Below are 24,847 nucleotides of genomic sequence, written 5' to 3'. Positions count from 1 at the left end.
TATTCTGTCCACATGAAATCATATCCTACAGTCAGATGCCAATGATCATTATTGGGGAGCCTTACTGCTTGAAGAAAAAGACGATAAAAAATATTATTGTGGACTTGCCAGTGGAGAATTCAAAGATTCCAAGAAACATTATCACATTGTCTTTAAAGAAATTCTTGCGGTGAAAAATGGGATCTAGAAATTTGACTTTTATGTCAGATCAAAGCATTTCACGGTTGAAATGGACAATTCATCTTTCCCCAGAATGCTTGATTTCAAGAATAAGATTCTTCCTGATCCACATATCCCCAGATTGAAAGATTGGTTTTTCAGATATGATTTCTCTGTGAAGCATATAAAAGGCGATTACAATGTTCTTGCTAATATGCTTTCTTGCCCTCGGAAAACTTCTTTTCTTATCTCGAAACATCAAACCATCCCTCTGATCCCCATGGCCTCCTCCTCCTCCTCCTCCACAAACATCCTTCACCTTTGTACCTCCACTCAAATGACTTTCCCTCCTGAATTTCCTTCACAAAGTCTAAACACAGCTCAGCTGATATCTTTTGCCCTAACCCACATCCGATCTTATGCTGACAAGATTGGACATCACCTCACCTTTCCATCTTATCCCTTCCTGAATCCTTACATCATCAAACCATCGTCTTTTGATACTAATGATATATGGTATATATGGTATATTTCTATTTTGTAGGTCCATGTCGTATTTATACCACTTCAAGAAGTCTACGCACACCTCTATGATCCAGCTAATCATAATTCCTTGCTCTGGACTTTCCTGCAATGGTTCGACCCTCTTCTTACCTAGAGAAAGAAGCTAACCACTCTTATGGGAAACCATAATGTTTCGAAGCTTGACCCACAACTTGTATCCACCATCCACAGTGTCTTCATCCTGTATAGACCGTATTTCTACAACTCCAACAGGAATCTCCTTTGGTCCCAAAACTAGTCTTATGAATGGGATACCCTTTACAAATTCCCCAGTTCATGGCCAAACTACAAACTTCCATTGCTCAAGTATCTCTGTGAAATGAATGATTTCAAGTTCTGCTCTAAAATCCTCCATGCCATTCTAGACATCATCCCAGCACCTAAACCACCACCGTCTTACAAAGATACTATGCAAGACTCTCAGGATCCAATGGACACCGATGATTATCCTTTTGATCCACCGACGTATCACCATCCGATCCATGGAGATATTATAGATGAAGATTACATCAATCTCAGCCTCTCACCATCACATCACATGTAGCCCCACATGTCTCCCACTTTATGTTTTATTTGGAAAATGTTTGCTACCAAAGTCCACAATTGTGACAACCCAAATAATACTGGGATTTAAATAATAAAGATGAAGGGGAAATTACCAGGGTCTCGTCGATGAACACAGGGGATTCGTCGACAAGGGTATAAGAGGACCTCGTCGACGAAGGCAAGATTCGTCGATGAGGAAATACCGAGAGAGGTTTTAAGCAAGTCTAAATTTCATCGACGAGGAGAGGGTTTCGTCGACAAAATTACTGAAGGACTCGTCAACGAGATGACGTGGCTCGTCGACAAATCCATTTCTATAAATATCAAAAACCCGAATTTAAATGTCAAAATTTACATTTTTCTCACTCTCTCTCCCTCTCCCTATGGTTTCTCTCTCTTCTCTCTTTGATTTTGGCTCCGTCGCTCGCCAGATCGACAATTTGAGGCCACCACAACGCTCATGGAGAAGTTCTCTGCATATCTGTCAGAGCAGATCGTCGGTGGAACTCCGTTGAAATTCATCCCTGAATTGAGGTAAGACTTTTAATCCAAATTTGGTCTTACGGTAGTTATAGGAAATGATATACAAGTGAAGATACTGAATTTAGTACTGGGAGTTTTTATTTTCAGGGTATTGATCAGGAAATCTTACGAGTGTGAGACCAGAATTTCTAGGGGCTTTCTTAATAGTCAGGTAAGAGAATAAACTAAAACAGTTATTTTTCATGCAAATTATTATTATGTATGAGTAAATTATTTCAGGAAAACATGTATTGTATCTATATATTACAAAGGAAATGCACGTTTGGGAAAATACTGCTATTATGTTGAAATGTGTATATATGTATGAGATGCCAGAAACTATAATTTTAGAATACAATGTATGGTTTTATACAGCAAATGTGTGACATGAATATTATTTTACGTGGAAAAATATCATGATATGGCAATGATATGATTGAAATATGTTTTGAGAAATTATGAAAGAATACAGTACATTATGATGTTGAAAATATATGATAAATTGATTATCTTCAGAATGATATACATATATGGAATGATTTCGGCGCGAGGCCGTATGTATGAATGATTTTAGCGCGAGGTCGATTTATGAATGATTTCGGTGTGAGACCGTATTTATGTATGATTTTGGCGCGAGGCCGTATTTATGTATGATTTTGGGCGCGAAGCCATATTTATGAAACGATTGGCACGAGGTCGTATTTATGAACTATTCGGCGCGAGGCCATATTTATGAAATTATGAAATATGCTATATTATCATGTATTATATATTATTAGAACCCGGATGTTAGTTTAGTTTAGTTCAGGAGCACAATATCGTTACTTATAGATTAGATATCTATGATTAGATTGGTGCTAACCACCCTACGAGGGGGTGGGAGATGGATAGTCGATGTGACTTTCAGTAAAGTGTGGACGTCCACCTGGCAGTCTGGACCAGGGGGTGGCGGGCCCATCGTACTTACAGGCATTTTTAACTCGGCAGTGGTCAGCCATCCATTGTCAGGTCCCGCCTTCGGGTTGCACAACCCGTCATGGGGGGTAATATATGACATCAGCTAACTATTCATCTTGAGTATGTTTTCAGTATTATCAATTATAACAGATGTTTTATGAACGATATGATTTATTAGTAAATATGAAAGTATATGATGATTCAGTATATTATGATGAATGTTTACAGAAATATAAAATGTACTGTGTATGTATATTTGCATTATATGTTCATGTTGTCTCACAGTTGTATTTAGTTTATTTTTCCTTACTGAGAAGTGTCTCACCCTCGAACATTAAATGATTTTCAGGAAACCTAGAGAGACTGGCAGGTCAAGGCCGTCGTTGAGAGAGTTGAGCTTCCCTACTAGAAGGGTAAGCGTTGATCTAGGATCAGAAGATTTTGTTGTATGATCCTAGGGTTATTTTGATATTTTGGAGGTTGTATATAAATACAGTATTTTGGTGATGTAGTAAACTCTGGTATTATGTATATTACGGTTTTGAAAATGTGATTTATATTTACTGCTGAGTAGGTTTTCGCTGTGAATGACAGGTGTCCCCATTACCCACAGGTACAGGTTGACTTTTCTATTTATTATGTTTAAATTTTATATTAAGATTTTGAGGTTGTTACAACAATGGTAGGTTGCTTAGGTGTTTGCGTGTGATAAATATATAGTTGTTGGACGCTAAAGTCAAAAAGTTTTAGCTTTATTGAAAGGTGGTGGGTCACTCCCGCACAAATGCAGCCGCCTATGTGTTGTCACCTTTTTCAGCTGTTTCTTTTAGGCTGTTAGTTAGTCAAAAGTAATTGCTTTATGTCCGTTTCAGTTATCTGTAAGATGTTGGCTTAGCGTATAAGTTTTGGGGTCTCAGACCTCTATATAAGGGACTGTCTTCCCGTTTGTAAAGCAGAAGTGGCTAAGAAATAAAACCTTTTTGTGTTCTTATCTATGGCTCTCTAAGGTCTCTTTTCCGCTAAAGCTATTTGTCTAAAGGGCTTCTAAACTTCACTTCTATGAGCTTGTAATGTTCTCATGATTTCATGAGGGATAACTTTACGGTGGATACCTGTAACCTAGCCTTAGAGGCTTAAACTCAGGTTTAACGAAACTATAATGGGTATCTCTGATGTTCATGACATGGTGTCAAGTATGCTCTGTGCTTGCCTCTAAGGAGGATCTTGCACATCAGAAAGGTTGTACGGTCCCCATTGATCTCCTTTGGTAAAGCATTGGTTGAAAGACCCGAGTTATCCTGTTAAAAGTCCATAGGAAGGACTATTTTGGAGATGTGGTCTTAGATTGGTTGCTTTCCTTTGGAAGATCAAGGGGCTCCTGACTCTGTGTGGTATTGACATATTGCTATCCCTCCATGTAAAAGCTTCAATGTTTAAATTTCAAATTGGAGAATCAACCAAGGTTCAATCAAAACAAATAGAAGTTTTCTTCTTCAACTGAGCAATAACATTCATTGCATGTGCATAGATCCTTCAACGAAATCATGCATTAACTACATAAGCTAGAAGAATCAAGCTAGATTCCCACCACTTCTCTATAAATACTAGACATAACACAAGAATTTAGTGTTCACACATTTGAGTTTAAACATTATTTGTTTAAGCTAGTTCCATTGTTATTGTAACTCTTCAGGCTTGATGTTTTACTTACCTTATAGGTCGAGTCCTTCAAGAAGGCTTTCTAGACCTATAAATTTTGGTTTAATAAACGGCATGTGTGAAATAGAAAAAAGATCTCAGAGGTTCATTGGTCTGTTAATATTTCTTTTAGGTGTAATCCTAGTTACAACCTGCGTCCTAGATTGCTTCACACTATGTTTTGGGTGTCATCCTAGTTAGGATGTATGTCTTAGAGTGCAAAGGCACTGAGTATTGGACAAGGGCATGTTGGGGTTGTGTTGACCCTATAAGGCTTTGTTGTCCATGGTGCTACGACACAAGTTGTTGATAGGTCTTCAACAATGTAGGACGGTTCTCCTAGAATTCTAATATAAGTGCTAGTGACAAATTCAAAAAGTATTTTTTTTGGGGAGTGGATGTAGGTCAAGAGACTGAACCACTATAAATCCTAGGTGTCAGTCTTATCTCTCTCTATTTTATATTTTGATTGTGCACTTCATATTTAACATCCTTGATCAATCAAATTTATGACTGGGTTGTGGTTGTGAATTGTATATCAAACATCCTTGATTAATCAACTTAATGATTGGATTGTGGTTGTAATCTTCGCACTGAGCATTCTTATTCACCATCTTATTCATTAAGCAACTTACATTGCTATTGTACATCTCATATTAATCAGAATTAAATCAACCACCTTGATAATTGGGTAAAACTTATCGTAATATTTAGTTTATTGATCAACCAACTGAGTGTTTCTCAGCATTGAATCTTTCATTGATTGTTGTGTCATGATTTATTTATCGAGTAAGCAATATTGAGTTTTAAACTTATTTTGTTTATAAAGGATAAAAGTTTTATGTTACCCAATTCGCCCTTGTTTTGGGTGCCTACACCGATCAACAATTGGTATTAGAGTAAGACTCTAGAAACTACTCTCGTCTTGGGCCAAATCTAGAACCACCTTTAATTGTGTAACGATAAATCGTATTATATTCATTGAGATTTATTGACATTGCATACCATTCCATTGTAATAAACGATTTTATCATATATCCATTGGAGTCTTAAAACGGATAATAGGTGAAAAAGGAAGTATAGAAGTAGGGCAGAGATGGGAGGAATAGAGCAGCGTGAATAGAGGTTTAGATCAAATGAAGAGGTAATAGCATGAAGGCTTTGGGTATAAGCTCAAATAAAAGACAAAAAAAAAAAAAAAAAAGAAGATGCAAAATGCATAAGGGTAAATCACACACTCAACCCTTTAGGACATTATTTAAATATGTCCAATATATTGTTTCAACTCCTTTGCACAACAAAATAAAACCACAAAAAGTGATTTTTGTTTTCTAAAGAAACAAGCCGTTTCTAGATTTTTGACACAACACAATCAAAGTAAATTTTAGGTTATGTACCAAAAAGAAAAAAAAAATGCAAACAAGAAACTAGCCACAAAAATGATAACACACCTGCTCTACGTATATATTTGGTATAATTACTATTTTCTGTTTTCTATTTCAATTTCTGTACAATGAAAAAGTAGATTATAAAAAGAGCGTTTATTTATATTGTCTTTATTTTTGTTGTTGATTTTCAACTAGAAAAACTGAAAATAATATATATTTTTTATTTTCAATTATTTTGACAACCCATTGCTAGGAATTTTATGTTTAGAAATTGTTTTTTTTTAAAAGTTAAATCATTCATTTTATATATACTATTTGAAATTAAGATTAAAGTAAAAGGACCATATGAATTTAATTATTATAAAGTATAATTTGAGAATATAATAATTAAGTAGCTTAATTATAATAATTTTCAATTTGTATTATTTTAAAAATTTATTCTTTTAATAATATTATTTGATTTGAAGATAAAAATAAATATTTTTAAATTAAAATTTTAATCTACTTTTATTTTACAAATATTGATTAAATAAGTTGTCGGTTTCTAATTTTTAATTTTTATTTCTAGTTTGCATGCCAAACAACTCAAACTAAAAACTGATTCCATCAATAGAATTAAATTTGATTTCTTTTTATAGGTAATTTGAAAATCAAGTTTCCCAAATGCAAGTTAAATAAATTGAGTTATAAAAAGTTGATTATGTTAAGTGTATTTAAAAAAACATAATTAATCATCGTGCAAAATCTTTAATTAAATTCGTAATATTATAAAAAAAATTCTAAAATGGCAAATCGGAATTGACTTCTATTGCATCACCTTCGGTGCGGGACTTCTCCGTGGCGGAGAAGCAAACGGTAAACGCCGTACCTGCTCTTCTATTGCCGTCGTCTGAAACAAGAGACGGGAGCTCCGAGCCGGGAAAAACCAGTATCAGGTCAGGCTCCACTCGTTTCGTTGCTCTTCGCTCTCTCTCTCTCTCCGCCCTTCTCGCTTCCTTCCTCTTTTCCTTCTTCTTCTTCCTTATTCCTCTTTGTCGTCTTCTTCTTCGTCAAAGTCTGATCGTTAATTAGGTCTTTCGTCTCCCAAGCATCAAAGTTCAAAGGATAATTGCCCATATTCTCTCTCTCTCTCTCTCTCTCTCCAAGTAATTTGTTGTAAATTTCCTGTATTTCGATCCATTATGATATACAACATAGTTAAGAAACAAACCCATGTCGAATAATTTTCTGTAATTTGTCATGTTTGTATGAATAATTCTTCATTTTAGACACATATTAGTGTTGATTCATGGATAATTACCCGTTTAGAAACCCTTATGGGCACCCTTATCCTTCTCCCTCTCCTTCTCCTTCTCCAATTCATCCATACCCACCTCCAGGTTCAGATCCATACTCACCTCAACCACCTCCTCCTTCTGCTTATTCTTATGCCCACTACAATTCTTCCCAATCCTTCACATACCCACAGCTTCCCTACGTAGCACCTCCTCCTTCAACCACGCATTCAGCGCCACCAGAATATCAGTACCGTCCACAATCTCATTCTGGTCCTCTTCCCTATCCTTACGGGTACCCTGTTCCTCCCACAGCCTATAATTCAACCCCCCCAACCCTTGAACATCATGGCAGTTTCTCATCCTCTAATCACTACCAACATCCCAGGCCATTCCACTCTACTGATATTCCCCCCCATGCCATTAGCTTCTCTGGCCACCACCGGCAGGACAGTTCACCATCTTTAGGAGCTGGGTTGACAAATCATGACAGTGTTGACGTGTCACCATCTTACACTGCTGCCTATCCACCTGTGGATAGTATTTTAGCTGGCATGCATTTGTTTGAAAATCATCCAACTGCCCCTGCATCCCCCCCAGCACCTTCGGTGTTGCCTACAGTGCCGAATTCCCCTCCAAGCTATCCTAGCTTGAGTACAAATAACTCATTTTCAAGTAGTTGCGAGTCATCTTATTCTGGCCGGATTAATTCCCCCGCTTACTCTCCCCATGCCTACTCAACCGCATTTGATGGGTCCGAGCATACTCAGAATTTGCAGATTGTACCCTTTGATACGTCTAAAGGGTCCTTGAAGGTTTTGCTCTTACATGGGAATTTGGATATTTGGGTAAAAGAAGCAAAAAACCTTCCAAATATGGACATGTTTCATAAAACTCTAGGAGAGATGTTTGGGAAATTACCAGGGAATGTGAGCAACAAAATTGAAGGGCATATGGCTCGAAAGATTACTAGTGATCCATATGTTTCAATATCAGTATCAAACGCTGTTATTGGGAGGACATATGTGATTAGCAATAGTGAAAATCCTGTCTGGCTGCAACATTTTAATGTTCCTGTTGCACATAATGCTCCTGAAGTGCGCTTTGTTGTTAAAGATAGTGATATTGTGGGATCTCAGCTTATAGGAGCTGTGGAAATTCCAGTGGAACATATATATTCAGGGGCAAAAGTTGAGGGAACTTTCCCAATTTTAAATAGTAATGGTAAACCCTTGAAAGCTGGAGCTGTGTTGAGTATTTCAATCCAATACACCCCGATGGAGAAACTGTGCATTTACCATCATGGTGTGGGGACTGGTCCTGATTATTATGGGGTCCCTGGCACATATTTTCCTCTTAGAAAAGGTGGTACTGTTACTCTATATCAAGATGCACATGTTCCTGATGGCTGCCTTCCGAATCTCAAGCTTGATCAGGGTTTGCATTATGTGCATGGCAAGTGTTGGCATGACATTTTTGATGCAATACGTCAGGCACGACGCTTGATCTACATTACTGGATGGTCAGTGTGGCACAAAGTTAGATTGGTAAGGGATAGTAGTTACGCATCAGATTACACATTGGGTGAACTTTTGAAGTCCAAGTCGCAGGAAGGTGTGAGAGTGCTGCTTCTTGTGTGGGATGACCCTACTTCAAGGAATATTTGTGGATATAAAACTGTAAGTAATTTATGATGTAAAATGTTGTGGCATAGTGGCACAGTAAATGTACGTCAGAGCATCTCATGGCTACTGTCTTATGAGTCCCCCTGCCCCTGATTCTGGTCTTATTATCCTCTCATAATTTTTTTTGTTTTTTTTAAATAACCGCTTAGGGCGGGCCTTTGATCAACAGTAAGGTTTCTTCTTTGTGACCGGTTGGTTACGGGTTTGAGTTTAAATAAACAGTTTTCGGCTAAAAGTAAGGTAAGGCTGCATATTGTGATGACCCTCCCCCTACCCTAGCAAAGCAGGGAGCCTTGTGACCCAGTGATGCCCTTTAATTTTTTTTTTTTTCATAACTGCTCATTAATGTGAGTGGTTGCAAGAGAGTAGTAAAATTAGTATACTTCTAAAAGCGATTAGGATGCAGCTTGGGAAAAAAATTGGATAAAAGCATGGTTGTCATTGTGTTTAGAAGGTATACTTCTTGGGGAAAATTGATTAATGTAATTTATCAATATATTTAGGTTTTCAAGAACTGGTTCAAGTTTCCTATATAGTATGTTCTTGAGATAGATTTTTTCTACATCATAGGTTTTTTTCTTTGGGGCACCAGCGGGGTGGTGGTGGTGGTGATATACCTGCTCTATTTAACATTTATGATACTACTGTATTTATTTTATTTTATCAAACAAACAAAATTTAAATGTAATGGACATTTTCTGGTAGTGATGAGAAATGAAGACAATTAGATATATTTGTTAAAATTCAAAATTAATAATAAATAACTTAAATTTTAGCTGTGAAAAATTAATTAATGCTCGCAAGAGAAATGGATCCTTTTTCAACTTACATTAGAAGCATGTTTAAGCTATGCAGAAATATTTTCAAAATCAATCTTAACTCATCCAAAATAAATACTTTAAATGCCGTTTTATCTAATTTTGGTTAAACTTGTTCATCCTACTTCTAAACGATAAAGATATTTTTGCTCAGAAAGTGTTTTCCGCTTTATAAAAGGGAATCCTGGGGCCACAAGGCTACTCACTTTGCAAGGGTAGGGAGAGGGTTGTCACAGTGTATGCTGCCTTTCTTCTGCTTTGCACTATATGTACTTTTGTATATAGTATAGATTAATGAATTTCTTGGATTTGAGGCTTGGAGTTAAGAATTCTAAGTATCCAAAATTTATCTTATTACTTATGGTGCTTTTGTTATATCTTGATGGTTGTGTACATGCTTTCAGCTTCCTTTTCGTTGATTCATTTTGATTCTTAGAGGGAGCTAAATAAGCTTATGTATCATTGAGTTGTCCAGGGTTTTAATTTCTATGCCCCACAAATATTGTTCTTAAATTAATTTTCTTCCATGCTGCTCATGTTTTGCTTTTGGATTAGAAAGCTTGGTTGAATTTCCTTTTCCTAAATATTGTATTGAAAATTGTAAACACAGGATGGATTTATGAAAACCCATGATGAGGAAACTCGCAGTTTTTTCAAACACTCTTCAGTACAAGTGTTACTTTGTTCCCGCATTGCTGGAAAGCGACATAGCTGGGTCAAGCAAAGGGTAAGATGTGAATAATATTTTTTGTTGTTTGACATTTATTTTTATTCGAATTACATGTGTAATGTGATAAATTGTTGATATGAGTTAGCATTTTATTTGATATTATCATTTGGAACTTCTGGAGGATGGTAATCAGAATGCACAAATTTTCCGTAACTGGAAACTGAAGGGTGAATCATAAACTGTTAGGTTGCTGATATGGCAATTGCATTTGGCAGTGTGTACCATCTATGTAGCAATATGATTCAGTTATGCTCCCTGAAATGGGTATAAGGTCTTTGGCATTGCAAATTTGAAACAAAAGGAACTTCAGCATATGTATTGATGCTCAAAGCAGCGTCCAGAGTTCACCTGCGTCAGTATGTTTAATGCAAAAGGGAAAAGGGCTAAAATAGGACATGCTTGTATAGTCAGATGCTCAAAGCTTTGTACTGTTCACCAATGTTTGAGTCAGCAATAATCTTTGTAGTTATGTAAGTTAGTCATCAGTCCTTATATCTCATAGCAAACTCTTATGTCAGTCAGAAGTAACCTGAAAACTTCACTGGATAATCCTTGCATGGGAATGTGGGATCTTTGTTATGCTAGTCATTTAAGTATGTATTTTCATGTCTGGCACCTCTTGTTATTTATTTGATCTTATTAAAATTGTTGTGGAGATTTGCATTGAAGTTCTTTTATTTCTATCAGGAAGTTGAAACAATCTACACGCACCATCAGAAAACAGTGGTTGTGGATTCTGATGCTGGCCAAAATAGAAGAAAAATCATAGCTTTTCTTGGAGGACTTGATTTATGTGATGGGCGATATGATACTCTGCAGCATTCTTTATTCAAGACGCTACAAACAGTGCACAAAGATGACTTTCATAACCCGACTTTTGTGGTATTCTCTTAATCTTGTTTCTTTTTGTAGTTGCATCATTGTGAAGAGCTAAAACCTAAAAACCATGTTTCAATTGTGCACTTATGGGATCTTAAAGTAATTGAAAATAATAAAAGAACTATAAGGACGGTTTAGAATAATTGGAAAATAGGAGCAGCCAAATAGTCCTTTTCCGAAATATCTATAGGCAGGCTCTCTTTGGCCAAGAAAAAGTGTGCCCATAAGGCGTAAGGCTTTTTATTTCTTTAGGAGGACCCCTATCCTCCATCTTGACGTATTTTCTTCTCTTTCTTGTTAATGAATTTCTTTTTCTATCAAAAATAAATAAATAAATAAAAATGAAAAAAACAAGTCATTTGAGTAGTCATCCACAGAAGTGACAATTATTTGAATCCCAACTTCAACACAACACGAGTAGGGCCCCAAACATCAAATGAAATAACATACAACTAACTTCTTGTTTATTGACTTCGGAATCAAATGAAAAATATCATGCTTTGGAAACTGACATGACTCACACTCAAGGTTAGTCTTACAACTCAAAGTAGGAATTAAATGTTTTAACTTGTCCAGCAAAAGATAACCAACGCAACAGTGGATTTGCAGTATTGTAGCAGACAGTAGAAAGAGATAGTGACTCAAAGGTAGTAAAGCCCGCCAGCCTCACGTCCTTCGCCAATCGTCTCCCTCTTCTTAAAATCCTAAATGAAAACATGATAAAGAAAGAAGGTTATGGAACAATTCATGGATTTTGGCTCGCTGTCCGGAGTTTCCTTCCCGTGAGAGTACGAGCATGGCAACATCCTTTGATCTCCCTACCCTGAATCATTATCCACAGAAACCTACTCTTCTTGATTCCTTGATGTTCTTCTTCGATCTTTCTGCAATTGCCTTAGCAGCCTCTCTATCCTGTTCTCTTTACCTTCGCCATAGGTAATACGAAGCAGGTGTAGGAGGGCATTTGACTTTCAAATTTGGAAGGTGATTAATGTGAATCAATTGGACCTTTCAACTTTTTTCATCTTGAAATTTGCAGGAAGGCATGTGTCCTTTGTTGTGCTGAAGAAGGAGGAGTTTGTATGGGCTTTGAGGTTGATGGGTGCATTCTGCAGAGGCAATGGGGGGTTTGCTAGGGTCAAGGGGGCCTCAGTTTCAGGAAAGAAGGTAGTCCCATAAGTTTGACGATCCTCTTGAATGGTAGAGGAAGATTTGTGTGTCTGCAGAAGGTTAACACAGGAGGGAGTAGTCAGGATTTGTGCATCCTTGAGGGAGGCTAAACCGATGGGTGATGGGCTTTCCTCGTTGCTTTGTTAAAATTTTCATTGGATATGAATGATTCAATAAATACCCATAGTGACAGTTGGTGGTGCTCCAAGTGTGGTTCATTGAATATCCAGAGATCAATGGAAAATGATGAGAGGATTAGCGTGTTTCAGAGGCTTTTGATGAGCACCCCCTTTGCGGGCGTGACCAGAGGAGCTTCGGTGATGAGGCTGGAACAAATAAAGCAGGTTGTCTTCCTAGATAGGGGAGCTTTCTTTCCTAAAATGCTTCCATGATCCTTGAGATACACAAGTGACGGTGTTGGGCTCTCAAATTTTAAATTTTCTGGGGGTATTTTTGTGGGGCCGAAAGGCTTGGGTGCTGCTGGGCTAGTAATTCAAAGATCCAATTCACATGAGCTGAAGAAACCCAAGCTGATTTGGGTTGAAAAGGGAGGATATCAAGTCTAAATGGGGATGGGGACTCGAGCCCAGCAATAGAGAAGGCGCAACTTAGGATTGAAGATGGGGACATTGGCCTTTTAAAACACACACGCTGGCCACTGTAGTGGGAAGGCTTCAGAAGCCAGTTTGGCTGGGTATAATAGGAGCTACTTCTATGAACAACAAGGAGGAAATTACCAATCAAGTTGTGAGCCTGGGTTTGTTCTAAAAGACAACAACTTAACATTGTGCTTGCAATCAGTTTTAAGGGAGAAGCAGAAAGCTTCGTTAGAAGGGGATCTAGAAGTTGATTCATCTTTCGATTTGGAGGACGACTTGAGTAATAGCTGTGAATCAGAGAAGTAACTATTGGTTGACCAGCTGAGAGCTGACCTTGTATTTGCAGAAGAGGAAAGATTGTTTCAGATTTTTAAAGAAAAGAGTGGAAACGTTGAAGAGGAGAGTTCCGGTCAGAGTGTAAATCCAACTAAGAACTCACAACAACTGGAGAGAGAGAGAGTCAACATTAAGACTCTGAGTTTGCACAAGCAGGTGAACATTTTGCTAATCACAATATTGACCAAATGAAAGTCTTAGATGTTAAAGGTCCTTTGCCTCTTGACCGTGAGCTTGATTTCTTACCAGCAGACAATTCAGTTGTACCTTTTTTTGGTGTGTTTTTTTGGGGCAGGGGATGGTGGGGGAGTCATTTTGGGAAGATAGATTCTTCTATGGAGGTGCCTTGTTCCTCTACAATTAGTAAAGGTATTCTTTCCCTTTTTACTCACAACTTTCTTTATTTTGTAACTATTTTGCCAAAGGGAGGATTCTTTTAGGAGTGAGGGCTGTGGGTTTAGATTTGAGGGAGGTGAGAGAGACTTTTAAGAACTGCAAAAACTCCTTGGGGACCTAGCCCTGAAATTCATAGACCCTAGAGGAAATGAGGTGAGGGTGGGTTCTAAGCCCTAGAACTTATGAGAGGAAGAAGAAGAAATTTCAAAAATGGCTTCAAAATCTGGCTACATCAATTAACTATGAGTGTGGTACGAATGTTAAATTATGAAGATTGTTAGCTGGAATATTAAAGGGCTAGGAAGAGGAGCTTGATTAAGCAATTCTTGGTTAGATACTCCGCTGATATCATTCTTATTCGTGAACTAAATTGGAATTGATTGATGGAGGGGTTGTTAGGAGTATTTGAGGTGGTTGTTGTAGGGCTTGGGACTTCGTACACTTGTAGGGCCCCTTGGGAGGTGTCCTTGTCATGTGGGTTTCTTGGTCTATTGCTAGAGTGGATACTTTGATCAGTGTTTTCCTTTCCTGTGTTAGTTGAAGTGAGAGAGAGGGGCCAATGGTGGGTTTCTTCAGTGTTGATAACTCTTGGCAGTTCTTTTTGGGACGAGCTCTATTATATTTTCGGTTTTTGCTCCCCTAGGTGGACCGTGGGCGGTGATTTGAACACAGTAAGGTTTTTGGGGGAGGAAAAAAAGGAGGGATAGGGGGTAGAGTTACTACTACTACTAGTATGCAAAATTTTGATTTGTTTGAGGATTGCAGTTCGAGAGACCTCCTCTTGGGGATGCCTAGTGTGGGAGGATGGATTTTCTAATCTCTCCCAAAATATTCTTCCGAGGACACTTTTGATCATTTCCCTATTTTGCTAGAATCTACTAGGGCATCTTGGGGTCCTACCCCTTTTATGTTTGAGCATATGTGGTTGGATCACATAACTTTTAAGACTTTGGTTAGGAATTCTTGGGGAGAGGATATGGAGAGGGTTTGGGAAGAATTTAAATTTTTGAGGAAGTTGAAGCGTCTAAATGAGAAATTGAAAGTTTGGAAGAAAGAGGTGTTGACGTTGTTAGAATTAGAAATTCTAGCCTATTAGGTGAGTTGGCCTTCTTGGATAGGAAGGAAGAGTAGATAAATCTCTTGGAAAGCAAGGAGGCAAAAATAAATTTAAAGAATGAGCTGGAAGAGGTGATTTTTAAGGAAATGAGGAGCTAGAGGTAATATACCAAATTTATAAGGGTCAAAGATGGTGATTACAACTCTACTCTTTTACATAGGCTCGCTAATGGGAAAATGAGAAATAATTTGATTAGGGAGTTGGATTTGGGGGTGGGAGAGTTATTATTGACCCTAGTTGATGGTTTTATCTCCTCAATGAATGACGGCGGATGTATATTCCTTTCTCTGGGCATCATTCCCTTTTGACCGATGAGCGGATGGATCAACCAACGAATTTGCAGATGGATCATTGGAGGAGGCAGGCGATCTAATCATGTCAGACCATGGTCAAGCCCTTCCCTCATTTCTGTCTCACTCAACATCCCAAGCTAACTTTAGAGATGAGTATCAAATGTGGGAATCCCATATCTGAAGACCAGATGCGATGATTAGAAAAACCTTCGGGTCTAGATGATTTAATGTCACTTTCTTCCAAGATTTTTGGGATGTTATTAAGTTTAAGGGTCATTTGTTAAAGTCTTCACTGAGTTTTATAAGAATGAGATTTTGAGCAAGAGTCTTAATTCCTCCTTTATATCTTTTGGTGCCTAAGAAAGTCTAGATTTATTAATTTAGAGGATTTTAGACCTATTTGTCTTGTCTCTAGTGTTCATCAGATGATCACTAAAGTTTTAGCTAATAGGCTGCATGTGCTGCTTGATAAGACTATCTATAGTGCTCAAAGTGCATTTTTGGGGGGGGAGGCAAATAGTGGATACTATTTTGGTGGCTAATGAGGTGGGGGAGGATGTTTGTAGGAATAAGAAGTGGGGGTTTACTTTCAAACTTAATTTGAGCAAGCATATGGTAGAGTTAATTGGAGTTTCTTCGATAAAATCTTTGTAAGGGTTTTGGTGAGCAATGACATCAATGGATTAAGGGGTTGTTTGTCTAATGTGTATTTCTCGGTAATTGGGAATATTGAACCCAAGTGATGTAGGATGAGAAAATGGTATTTGGATGGATCTCTTCGACCCAATTTGGAGGCCTATGTCAAGATAGGGTCAGTTGTTTATTGGATCTGAAACCCAAATGTTCTTATTTGGTTTTTTGTTTAAGTATGCGTGTGTAATTTGCTTGTATTAGGACTATGCATGTTGGGAGTATGTTTGTAGTATTTGTGTATTCTTGGGGTATGTGTGTAATTTCATGTGTTTAAAGCCTTTCTTATAAATAGTGTGAAAGCCATGTTGTAGGCAGTTATTGTTGAATTTGAATTGGAATCGGAATTAAACGTTAGTTTTCCCCCTTGTATCTCCTCTCTCCTTTCTTCTCGTTCCTTTCTTCAATCTCTTCAAACTTTTCCCATGGATGCAGATCTTTGATGTTGCCATGCATCATTTAGTATTAGAGCCCAGCCACGATCTCTTTCGTCCATTTCAATTCCCCCATCTTTCCTTTCACTCTTCTTCTTCATTCTCCCCACTGTTTTGTAACTTCCCTTCCCTCTATGTTGCTTCTTCTTCTTCTCTCTTTGTTTCTCTTCATTCTCTCTCCGATTCTTCTCTTCCCTGAAATTCTAGTGAAAAAAAAAAAAATGAAAGTCAGTGCCCCATTTGTTTGAACACCACTTTCCGAAACAAGTGTGTAACACCACCCACACCCACAAAAACAGAACTCCCCAAAACCCTAGCCCCTAAAAAATCTTTACTGTTCGACCACCAGAGGAGCCCTACGTGCTGGCCAAACTTCTCCAGCTGTTGGCTCTTCAAAAACAACCCTAGCCTCTGTTTTTTTACATCATACCACCAGCACCATTAAACTCCTCATCCCCTGACCTCTGCTCCACCAAAGTTTCATCATTGAGTCATCGGCGACCTATGAGTGGGACTCTGCTTGAGTCTTCTCTTGGTTCTAGTTTTGCGAGAATTTGTTCCAGCTGTGATATTTTGGGTTTTCTTCATGATATTTTGACTTGCAACAAGATATTTTGATTCTGGACACAATATATGGCAAACAAGAGCGATAATTTGCTACAAGAAGCAAGAAATTGCAGCTTCCAGCATTGGAAGTCACGTTTCATTGCTGCATTTGTGAGTTCTTTGATTGAATTTGTTTCATTTCTATGTGATACTCAAGATTGAAGGTGACTTGAAGATTGTTCTTAAATGATTGAGAGTGAAGTTTGTGATTTGCATCATATATTTGCATCATGGTGACCAATGTTGAATTAACTACACGAGTGGAATTGTTATTTGGTAGGGTATAGAACATGGAAAATGCCTTGGAGATTATTACAGTATTACCATGCTTTGAATAGGCTAATAAATGGAGTTGCAGCTTAGGTAAAAAGCCCATGGAATTTCCTACCAAACAAGGTGATGGAATAGCTGTTGTTCCTCATACTTTTGAATTGTGTGAAGGCCGAAATAGTCATTTGAGTAAAGGAATTATTAGAAGCCTAAGGTTTTAATGGTGATGGTTCTCTTGATGAATTTGAAGATTTTGGGTATTCTTTGGGGTACAATTTCTGATGGTATGACATGAATGAGGCTAGAAAGTTGTACTTTGCTGAATCAAAATTGAAGGGAACTGCTCGAAATTTGGTGGATTAAACAATGGGAGATCTTTAGAAGGAGATTTGGTGAGATTACAACGTGAGATGATGTTGAGCTCCTCATGAGTGCACTTTACCTTTGCAAAAGTACTCATGACACTCTTGTCTCCCTCTTGTACTTGAAAGTGCTCCAGAAAGACATTAGACATGTGGGTTGTGTTAGTAAAGTATATGAATTTAACATAGTCCTAAATTTGCTTCCATACATCTAGATGCATACACAGCATGCTATTTGGGTTCCATAGAAGGGAGACAACCAATGCATCTTCCTACACCCATACTTATTTCTACTTCTTGTCATTTGTCTAGGCTAAAACAAGTGTTTGGACTTGCCTATGTCTGTCAAATGGATCTTGACAGTCTTAGATGACTGCACATGGTTACTTCCATTCAACTTCTTGGATAATTTGTGGGAACGATGAAGATTTTGGGACTCATGGACTCCATCCCAGCATAAACACTAGCAGATCAATAAAAAAAATAAACAAACTAGAACAAATCACAACCGCAACAGAACGCTGTGTCAGCCCCTCAATGAATCCAGGTACCAGACTGACAAACAGCCTTTAGGATAACAAATGATCATTATTGGAGAGCTGCGAGAACAATTAAAATGGTTTACTCACTGGACTAAAATTCATGGCCCAAAACTTAATAACATGGTTTATAGGGGAGTCGAATCGCGTGGGACCAGATCAGATTGAAAAGTGGCTGCACAAACTACAAAGCCTCACACATTAGTGCAAACAGTCAGAGCAGTCAGCCTTCGGCTGGTGCATGAGCTTGTGTGGGGGAAGCTCTAGGATTTCACTTGACAAATTGGCAATGTCTCTGAGTTGCCATGGTGTTGATTTTGCAAAATCTCCAGGGGATTTTATGTTTCTGAACATGCGTTGTCATCCTGGTATTTTCCATGACCGCTGTCTTTTCTGCTCCCACTGTGTGGGTTCAGGCCTGTAGTGGTGCTCACAGCTATCCTATGGTGGTGGACATGCAGCGGATTTTCGGGTTTAGGAGACTGTTTTGCGGTGGCTGCTGAGGGTTTAGGTCCCAGGACTATGCTCGGTTACCATTTGAACAGTGTTTAGTAAATTGGGAAAAACCACATTGATGGGTTTCTCTCTGTTCAACATATATATCAAATACATTACAATGAACACAATACCCTTGTTAACTCATGCTTACTCACATAAGTAATACTACTAAATAAACCAATAAGAATAATTATCTTTCTGATGACCATTCCTACAAAAAATTAACAATATGAGTTGAGCCTCCCACCCTCACATCATACAAAGATGGTTTCTATGTATCTTGCAGCTTGATTGTTTTTGAATATTTTTACCGAGACAGCAACATTTATTCTTGTACCTTGCATATTTGGTCTGTGACATTTCAGATGCTGTGTAATGATTATTGTGGCATGTATTTGCACATAGCACTATTCTACTTATTTGTTTGTCATAAACTCACTTTCTGCCACAGCAGAGTAATGGATAGCAAACCTTGATTTATCACTAGCCTAATTAATGTTTGTGGTCTCCTGTTGAATTGAAGCTGGGACTGTGAGACCCTTGCAAGAATCTGCCTTATTGTTTTGCATTTTAACATTTCAATAAGAAGTATTATCTTACAGCTTGATTGTTTTCAAATATTTTTACTGAGACAATAACATTTACTCTGGTACCTTGCATAGTTGGTCTGTGACATTTTAGATGCTGTGTAATGCGTATTGTGGTATGTAGCTTGCACATACTGCACTATTCTACTTATTTGTTTGTTTCGTAAAGTCACTTTCCGCCACTGCAGAGTAACAGATGGCAAATCTTTGATTTATCATTAAACTAATTAATGTTTGTGGTCTCCTGTTGAATCAAAGCTGTGACCGCGAGAGTATGAGACCCTTGCTTGAATCTGCCTTATTGTTTTGCATTTTAACATTTCAATCAAAAAACGTACTGCTTTTGTCCAAAAGCTGAATCACCCTAGTTTAGCCAGTATGTGTGGGGAGTGTTTTAGAGCCTTTCACATTTTAACATGTTGGAGGCATTTCTTGCATTTTGGGTATTTTTTAGGTATATAATAATTTAGAGACACTCTCCATTAGCATTTTTGGGTATCAAGTAGACTGCTTTTGATTTTATTGTAAATTAAGAAAGCAAGTATAAGCACAAGTAGATGAAGTCATCCCCCCTTTCTTTTATGCCTTACATTAGTAACTCTATCCCATTTCTTCATCCAGCCTCTGATACTGAATTCAAAAATATGTGGAGCTTCATTTTCAGAGGGGATTCCATCCTAAAATTTTGCTCATAACCAGATATTCATGTTCTATTCCATGACATTATCTGGCTTTGAATTTTGTTCTTCGATTGATATGCCTTCGCATTTTATGTCTGTATTATCATCATCATCATCATCATCATTACTATTATTATTGTTGTTGTTGTGTCTCATCATCATCATCATCATCATCATCATCATCATTGAGTTTGCACATTATTAAACCTGGAAATTTGGTTTTTAAGAGTGACAATTGGCATAGCCCCCAAAATACTGGTACTTTAAGCTAATCCATGACCAGCTTTCTTTGAAAGGGACAAATGCTTTGGTAGGCTGCTTAAAGAATATCTAAGATTCTAAAATTCTTAATGCGTTGTCCAAAATATTTATGGGATCACAATATCTTCTCACTATATCTTTTAACAACAATATCATACAGCCAAAATAATGGTGCAACCTTGCTTCTCTTGCAGAAACATTAAATGCTTAGTCTTCAATTGACATAAAGACCACTGAGCTAATGTCACACCCATGGCCATGTTATAGTGTGATTAGAAGTTAGAGGCTAGTTAAGAATCAATAATCAATCATATTGAAAACAAGCAAGTTTGTTTATATTTTCTTAGGGCAAGACGCACTGATGTCTTCAAGTTTGACAAAAAGACGTAGACATCCTAACATTCAAAAAATGACACCAGCCTCCTTGATTTAAAGAACATTCGTACTCTCTCCGTTAGTTGATGCCAGTGATGGTATGATATATTTGTTTTAATAACAAATATAAGCCCCTAACTGGTAAGGGGAAGAAGCCCTAATGCTGATTTTTTTTTTATAAAATGAAGCTCATATACGAACAAGTTTCAACGAGAATGCTGGGCCTGGCCAATGCAAAGCTCAGCTGGTTGAAAGATGGACCTTAGGAGAAGAAGATCCATACTAGTGGAAAGATGTATCGAGTATTTGCCACTACATTTGTTTCTCAATCCCTTCACAGTTTAGATGTTAGTTCCCGAGAAGGGCTACACATGAGCTAGTTTTTATTTTTATAGGAGTGTCATTACATTCAAATTTAAAGGGTGGTCATTGTCATTTTTTGAGTGTTGAGGGAGATTCACATCTTCTTGGCAGACCTCAAGGGAGGACAGTGTATTTTTCCCTATTTTAAAATTTATTTGTTTACTTTATTTCCTGAACAGGGGAATGTTGTTGGTGGTCCCAGAGAGCCATGGCATGACTTGCATTGTAGAATTGATGGGCCAGCGGCATATGACGTCCTGAACAACTTTCAAGAGCGCTGGTTAAAGGCTTCCAAACCCCATGGTTTAAAAAAGCTAAAGATGTCATATGATGATGCTCTGCTAAAGATTGAAAGAATACCAGAAATAGTTGGCATGTTTGATTATCCTAGCTTGGGTGAGAATGATCCAGAGTCTTGGCATGTCCAGGTAATTGTAAATCAAATTAGTTTTTGGAGTTAACTTTATCCCATTTGTGTTTGTTTTGATAATATTTCACTATCATAAATCCAGGTCTTCCGTTCAATTGATTCAAATTCAGTTAAAGGCTTTCCAAAAGATCCAAGAGAAGCTACAAGCAAGGTAGCTCTCTCTATTTTGTTTTTGGTTGTTTTGCCCATTTGAACCTCATTTCTTTTGGAAGTTTATTTGATTATACTTTTTTAACAGAATCTAGTATGTGGGAAGAATATACTGATTGACATGAGCATACATACAGCATATGTGAAGGCAATTCGTGCTGCTCAGCATTTCATTTATATTGAGAATCAGTATTTCATTGGATCCTCATACAATTGGAGTTCTCACAAAGATTTAGGTAAGGAGCTACAGTATTTCATGTGAGATCATGTCGATGTTTGTCATGCATTGTGGGGTTGAACATATTTCTTGTGGTGTGGTTTTTGGGAGGATGAGAGAGATCATCTTGTTAGTTGGGAGGTGTTTAGGAGACGTAAACCTAAGGAAGAATTGGGGCTTAGCAATGTAGTTTCTAACAACATCTCTTTGATTGGAAAATGGTTATGGAGGTTTCCCCTTTAGGATCTAGCTCCTTGTGCATCAGTTTATTAAGAGCTAGTATGGAATGCACTGGAATGGGTGCATTACTAAGGATATTGCCAATGTTACCCATGCAAGTCCATGGAAATTTGTTTCTCAGGTAGCTTGTCTTTACTTTCCTTGCACTTGTTCTAAAGTTCGTAATAGTAACAGAATTTTGTTCTGGGAGGATGTTTGGGTGGGTTAGAGTCGTGAGACTGTTGGAGCTCTTGGTGCCACGTTTGTTTAGATTTTCTTCTGTTCATAATGCACCAAAGCCTTCTATCTTTGTGAGGGGTGTTTTTTTCTTGAGATTTCCATTTCTTTTGGAGTCCCAACGAAAAGAGAGATCAATGAGCTTACCTCTTTATTGGGTGTGCTGGATTCTTTTTTCCCTACTTTGAGGGGGTGATGTGAGGCTGTTGGTTGGGGATTCATCGGGTATTTCTCTGGAAATTCTTACATAATCATCTTTTAAAATCTTCAAATCCTAGCTCTCTCTGTCTTAATTAAGTTGTTTGGAAAGAAAAGTTTTGACTCTTGTTCTTAAATAGGATTAATATGAATTACTTGCTACAGAAAAGGAGACCTCATAAAGTTCTTAGTTCAGACACTTCTGTGCTGTGCCACAAGGCAAAGGAGACTTATGTTCTTTTTTTCTTCACTGTTGGGTGAGAAACTGTCTCTGGAACTCTTCAGAGCTGTTTGGTATCATGTCAAAATTATGAAAAGAAAAATCAGAAATGAAAATTCAAAACCAGAAACAAAATTTGAAAACAGAAAAACCAGAAAATTTGAAAATATTATAATAAAATGGAAATTATTGTAATTTTTTAACTTAATATTTATGTTTCAAAACTCATTTTTTAGTTGCATATGAACAATCTTATTGTGCATGACAGTTGAAAAATCGTAAATGACTTTTTTTTTTTCAAAGTTTTATAACATTTATGGATATTTTTGCTTTATTTATATTTTAAGTTCACATGGTCATTTTATTTTAATTTTAATAAAAATATATGTATAAAATGATGATTTAATCCACAAAAGTTAATTCTGAATGCTACTTTTTTTTTTCAATTTTTTAGAAAATTTATGGATATTTTTATTTTATTTATATTTTAAATTCACACGTCATTTTATTTTAATTTTAATAAAAAATAAGCATAAATCCACAAAAGTTAATTCTGAATATTAAAGTATTTATCATCTGAAATATGCTTTTCAATTTTTTCTGAATACTATTGAAACACAAAACAAAAACAGAAAATAGGCAACGTAAACAAACATGTTTTCTTAATCTTCACTTGTACAAAATGAAAACATAAAGCAGAAATGATACCAAAAGACACTTCATTTTCATGTATGGTGTGGATTGTTGGTAGCTCCGAAGAATGCTTATATAACTTTTTGTTGGTGAACTTTTGGGGTTCTGAGAAAAACAAAAGAGGGAAGATTGTGGAATTGTGCCATTTTTGCTATTTTATGGGTTCTTGGGCTTAAAAGGAATGCAAGGATCTCCAAAGATCAGAATACTTCTCTGTCTTTGCTTTAGGAGAAAGTCACTTCTTTTTGGGTACATTCTTCTGGGGTTTTTTTTTTGGGGGGGGGGGGGGGGGGAGATTGGTACTGTCTGATATTCAAAGGGATTGGAAGACGGCACTGCTGTGATTTTGTTTTTTTAAATTTTATGGAGTATATTTTATTCTCTTCTTCTTGTAATTATTTCTTTTTTTAATGAAGTTGTTTCTGTCAAAAAAAAAAAAAAAAAAAAAAAAAGAAAAGAAAAGAAGAAGAAGGATGTATTCTCATTAATTGTTAAAACAGGCTACTTTGAAGACCACATTTGGTACAATTGTCAAAGCTATCTTATCAATGAGAATGGAACTAGACAGTGTATTTTGTTGATGTAAATTGACTTAAATTTGTTTACAACATGTTCTATGTGTTGGCTCCAGCATATCACAAATCTAATGACATGTATTTTTGAGATACCAAAGATAATAATGGGACTATTCTTTCCCTTGTTGCGCACACACTCACAAACACATGTAGGGGCCAATCTTGGAAGGGGCTGAAGAAGTTGTGGTCCTTGCAATAAAAAGCCCATCTTACTTGGTATTATTTGTAATTTTTTTCCTCTTGGCAGAAGGGTTATTGAATTGGACCTCTATGTCTCTGCGCATTCTTTACGAGGCTTGGGAAATCAGTCAAATATTTCTTTAGTGCCTCACAAAGAAAAGGCTTGATATGCATTGTTTTCCAAAAACCTAACAATAAGAGATTTAATGTAACTTGGTTGCTAAACATGGGGTTAGAGCCATGGTTACTTTGAAGTCTTGGGTTCTATTCTTGTTGCCCATATTTATCATCTGTCTCTGAAAACAATTACGTTATTCCTCAGAGTGTATGTTGTTCATGGTTTGTTTACCACTCCTGATGTTGGACAGCACAGAGAAAGAGAAAAGGTAGAGAAATAGACAGAGTAGCGACTAGCGAGAGAAGATAAGCAGAGAAGAGGGAGTAAACAGAGAAGAGGAGAGTAAAAAAATAAAGCAAATAGGAAGAAAGGCATGAGAAAGAGGAAGAGAATCAGATGTGGGGGAGAGGGGAAAAATCAGGGAGAACATGATATCCTCCCATTACAATAGGAAAGAAACTGAACGAAGTAAACACAAGATAAATCAAGTAATGCCAGCCAATCCTGCTGCATGTTTTCCAAAGAAACATGCTGAGAGTGTGAAGTGAGCCTCAATTAATCATCTAAAAATTGATTATCCTTAACTATAAGCCTATATTTATAGGCAATTAAGGAACTCTAAAGATAAAACTATCAAAAATTACAAATAACCCCAAAACAATGAAAAATTATAAAATTTCCCCAAAGTAATTAAAAACCACTGTAATTTCTTAAATCTGCATTTATATAAAGCTGTTTAAAAGGCAGCAAAAATAGTCCTCCACCAGATCCACTTGGGCAGCATGTGCCAAAAAAGAAAAGAAAAGAAAAGAAA

At 37.1% G+C, this 24,847-nt stretch overlaps 1 protein-coding gene across 1 annotated transcript in view; it reads left to right on the top strand.

Moving 5' to 3' along the window:
• The first annotated feature begins 6,628 nt into the window (after positions 1–6,628).
• LOC131166151 (phospholipase D gamma 1-like) overlaps positions 6,629–24,847 on the top strand; it is a 51,724-nt gene continuing 33,505 nt past the window's right edge. Inside the window, exons 1-6 of the mRNA XM_058124464.1 lie at positions 6,629–8,787; positions 10,222–10,338; positions 11,029–11,223; positions 20,976–21,224; positions 21,309–21,377; positions 21,465–21,612. Coding sequence (XP_057980447.1) covers positions 7,123–8,787; positions 10,222–10,338; positions 11,029–11,223; positions 20,976–21,224; positions 21,309–21,377; positions 21,465–21,612 — 2,443 coding nt within the window. The 5' untranslated portion in view covers positions 6,629–7,122. The remainder of the gene's footprint in view (positions 8,788–10,221; positions 10,339–11,028; positions 11,224–20,975; positions 21,225–21,308; positions 21,378–21,464; positions 21,613–24,847) is intronic.

The sequence above is a fragment of the Malania oleifera genome, chromosome 10 (assembly GCF_029873635.1).
Source record: "Malania oleifera isolate guangnan ecotype guangnan chromosome 10, ASM2987363v1, whole genome shotgun sequence".
Classification (NCBI taxonomy): Eukaryota; Viridiplantae; Streptophyta; class Magnoliopsida; order Santalales; family Ximeniaceae; genus Malania; species Malania oleifera.
The sequence above is the reverse complement of the archived record's forward strand: the minus strand, read 5'-3'. Positions and strand labels throughout refer to the sequence as shown.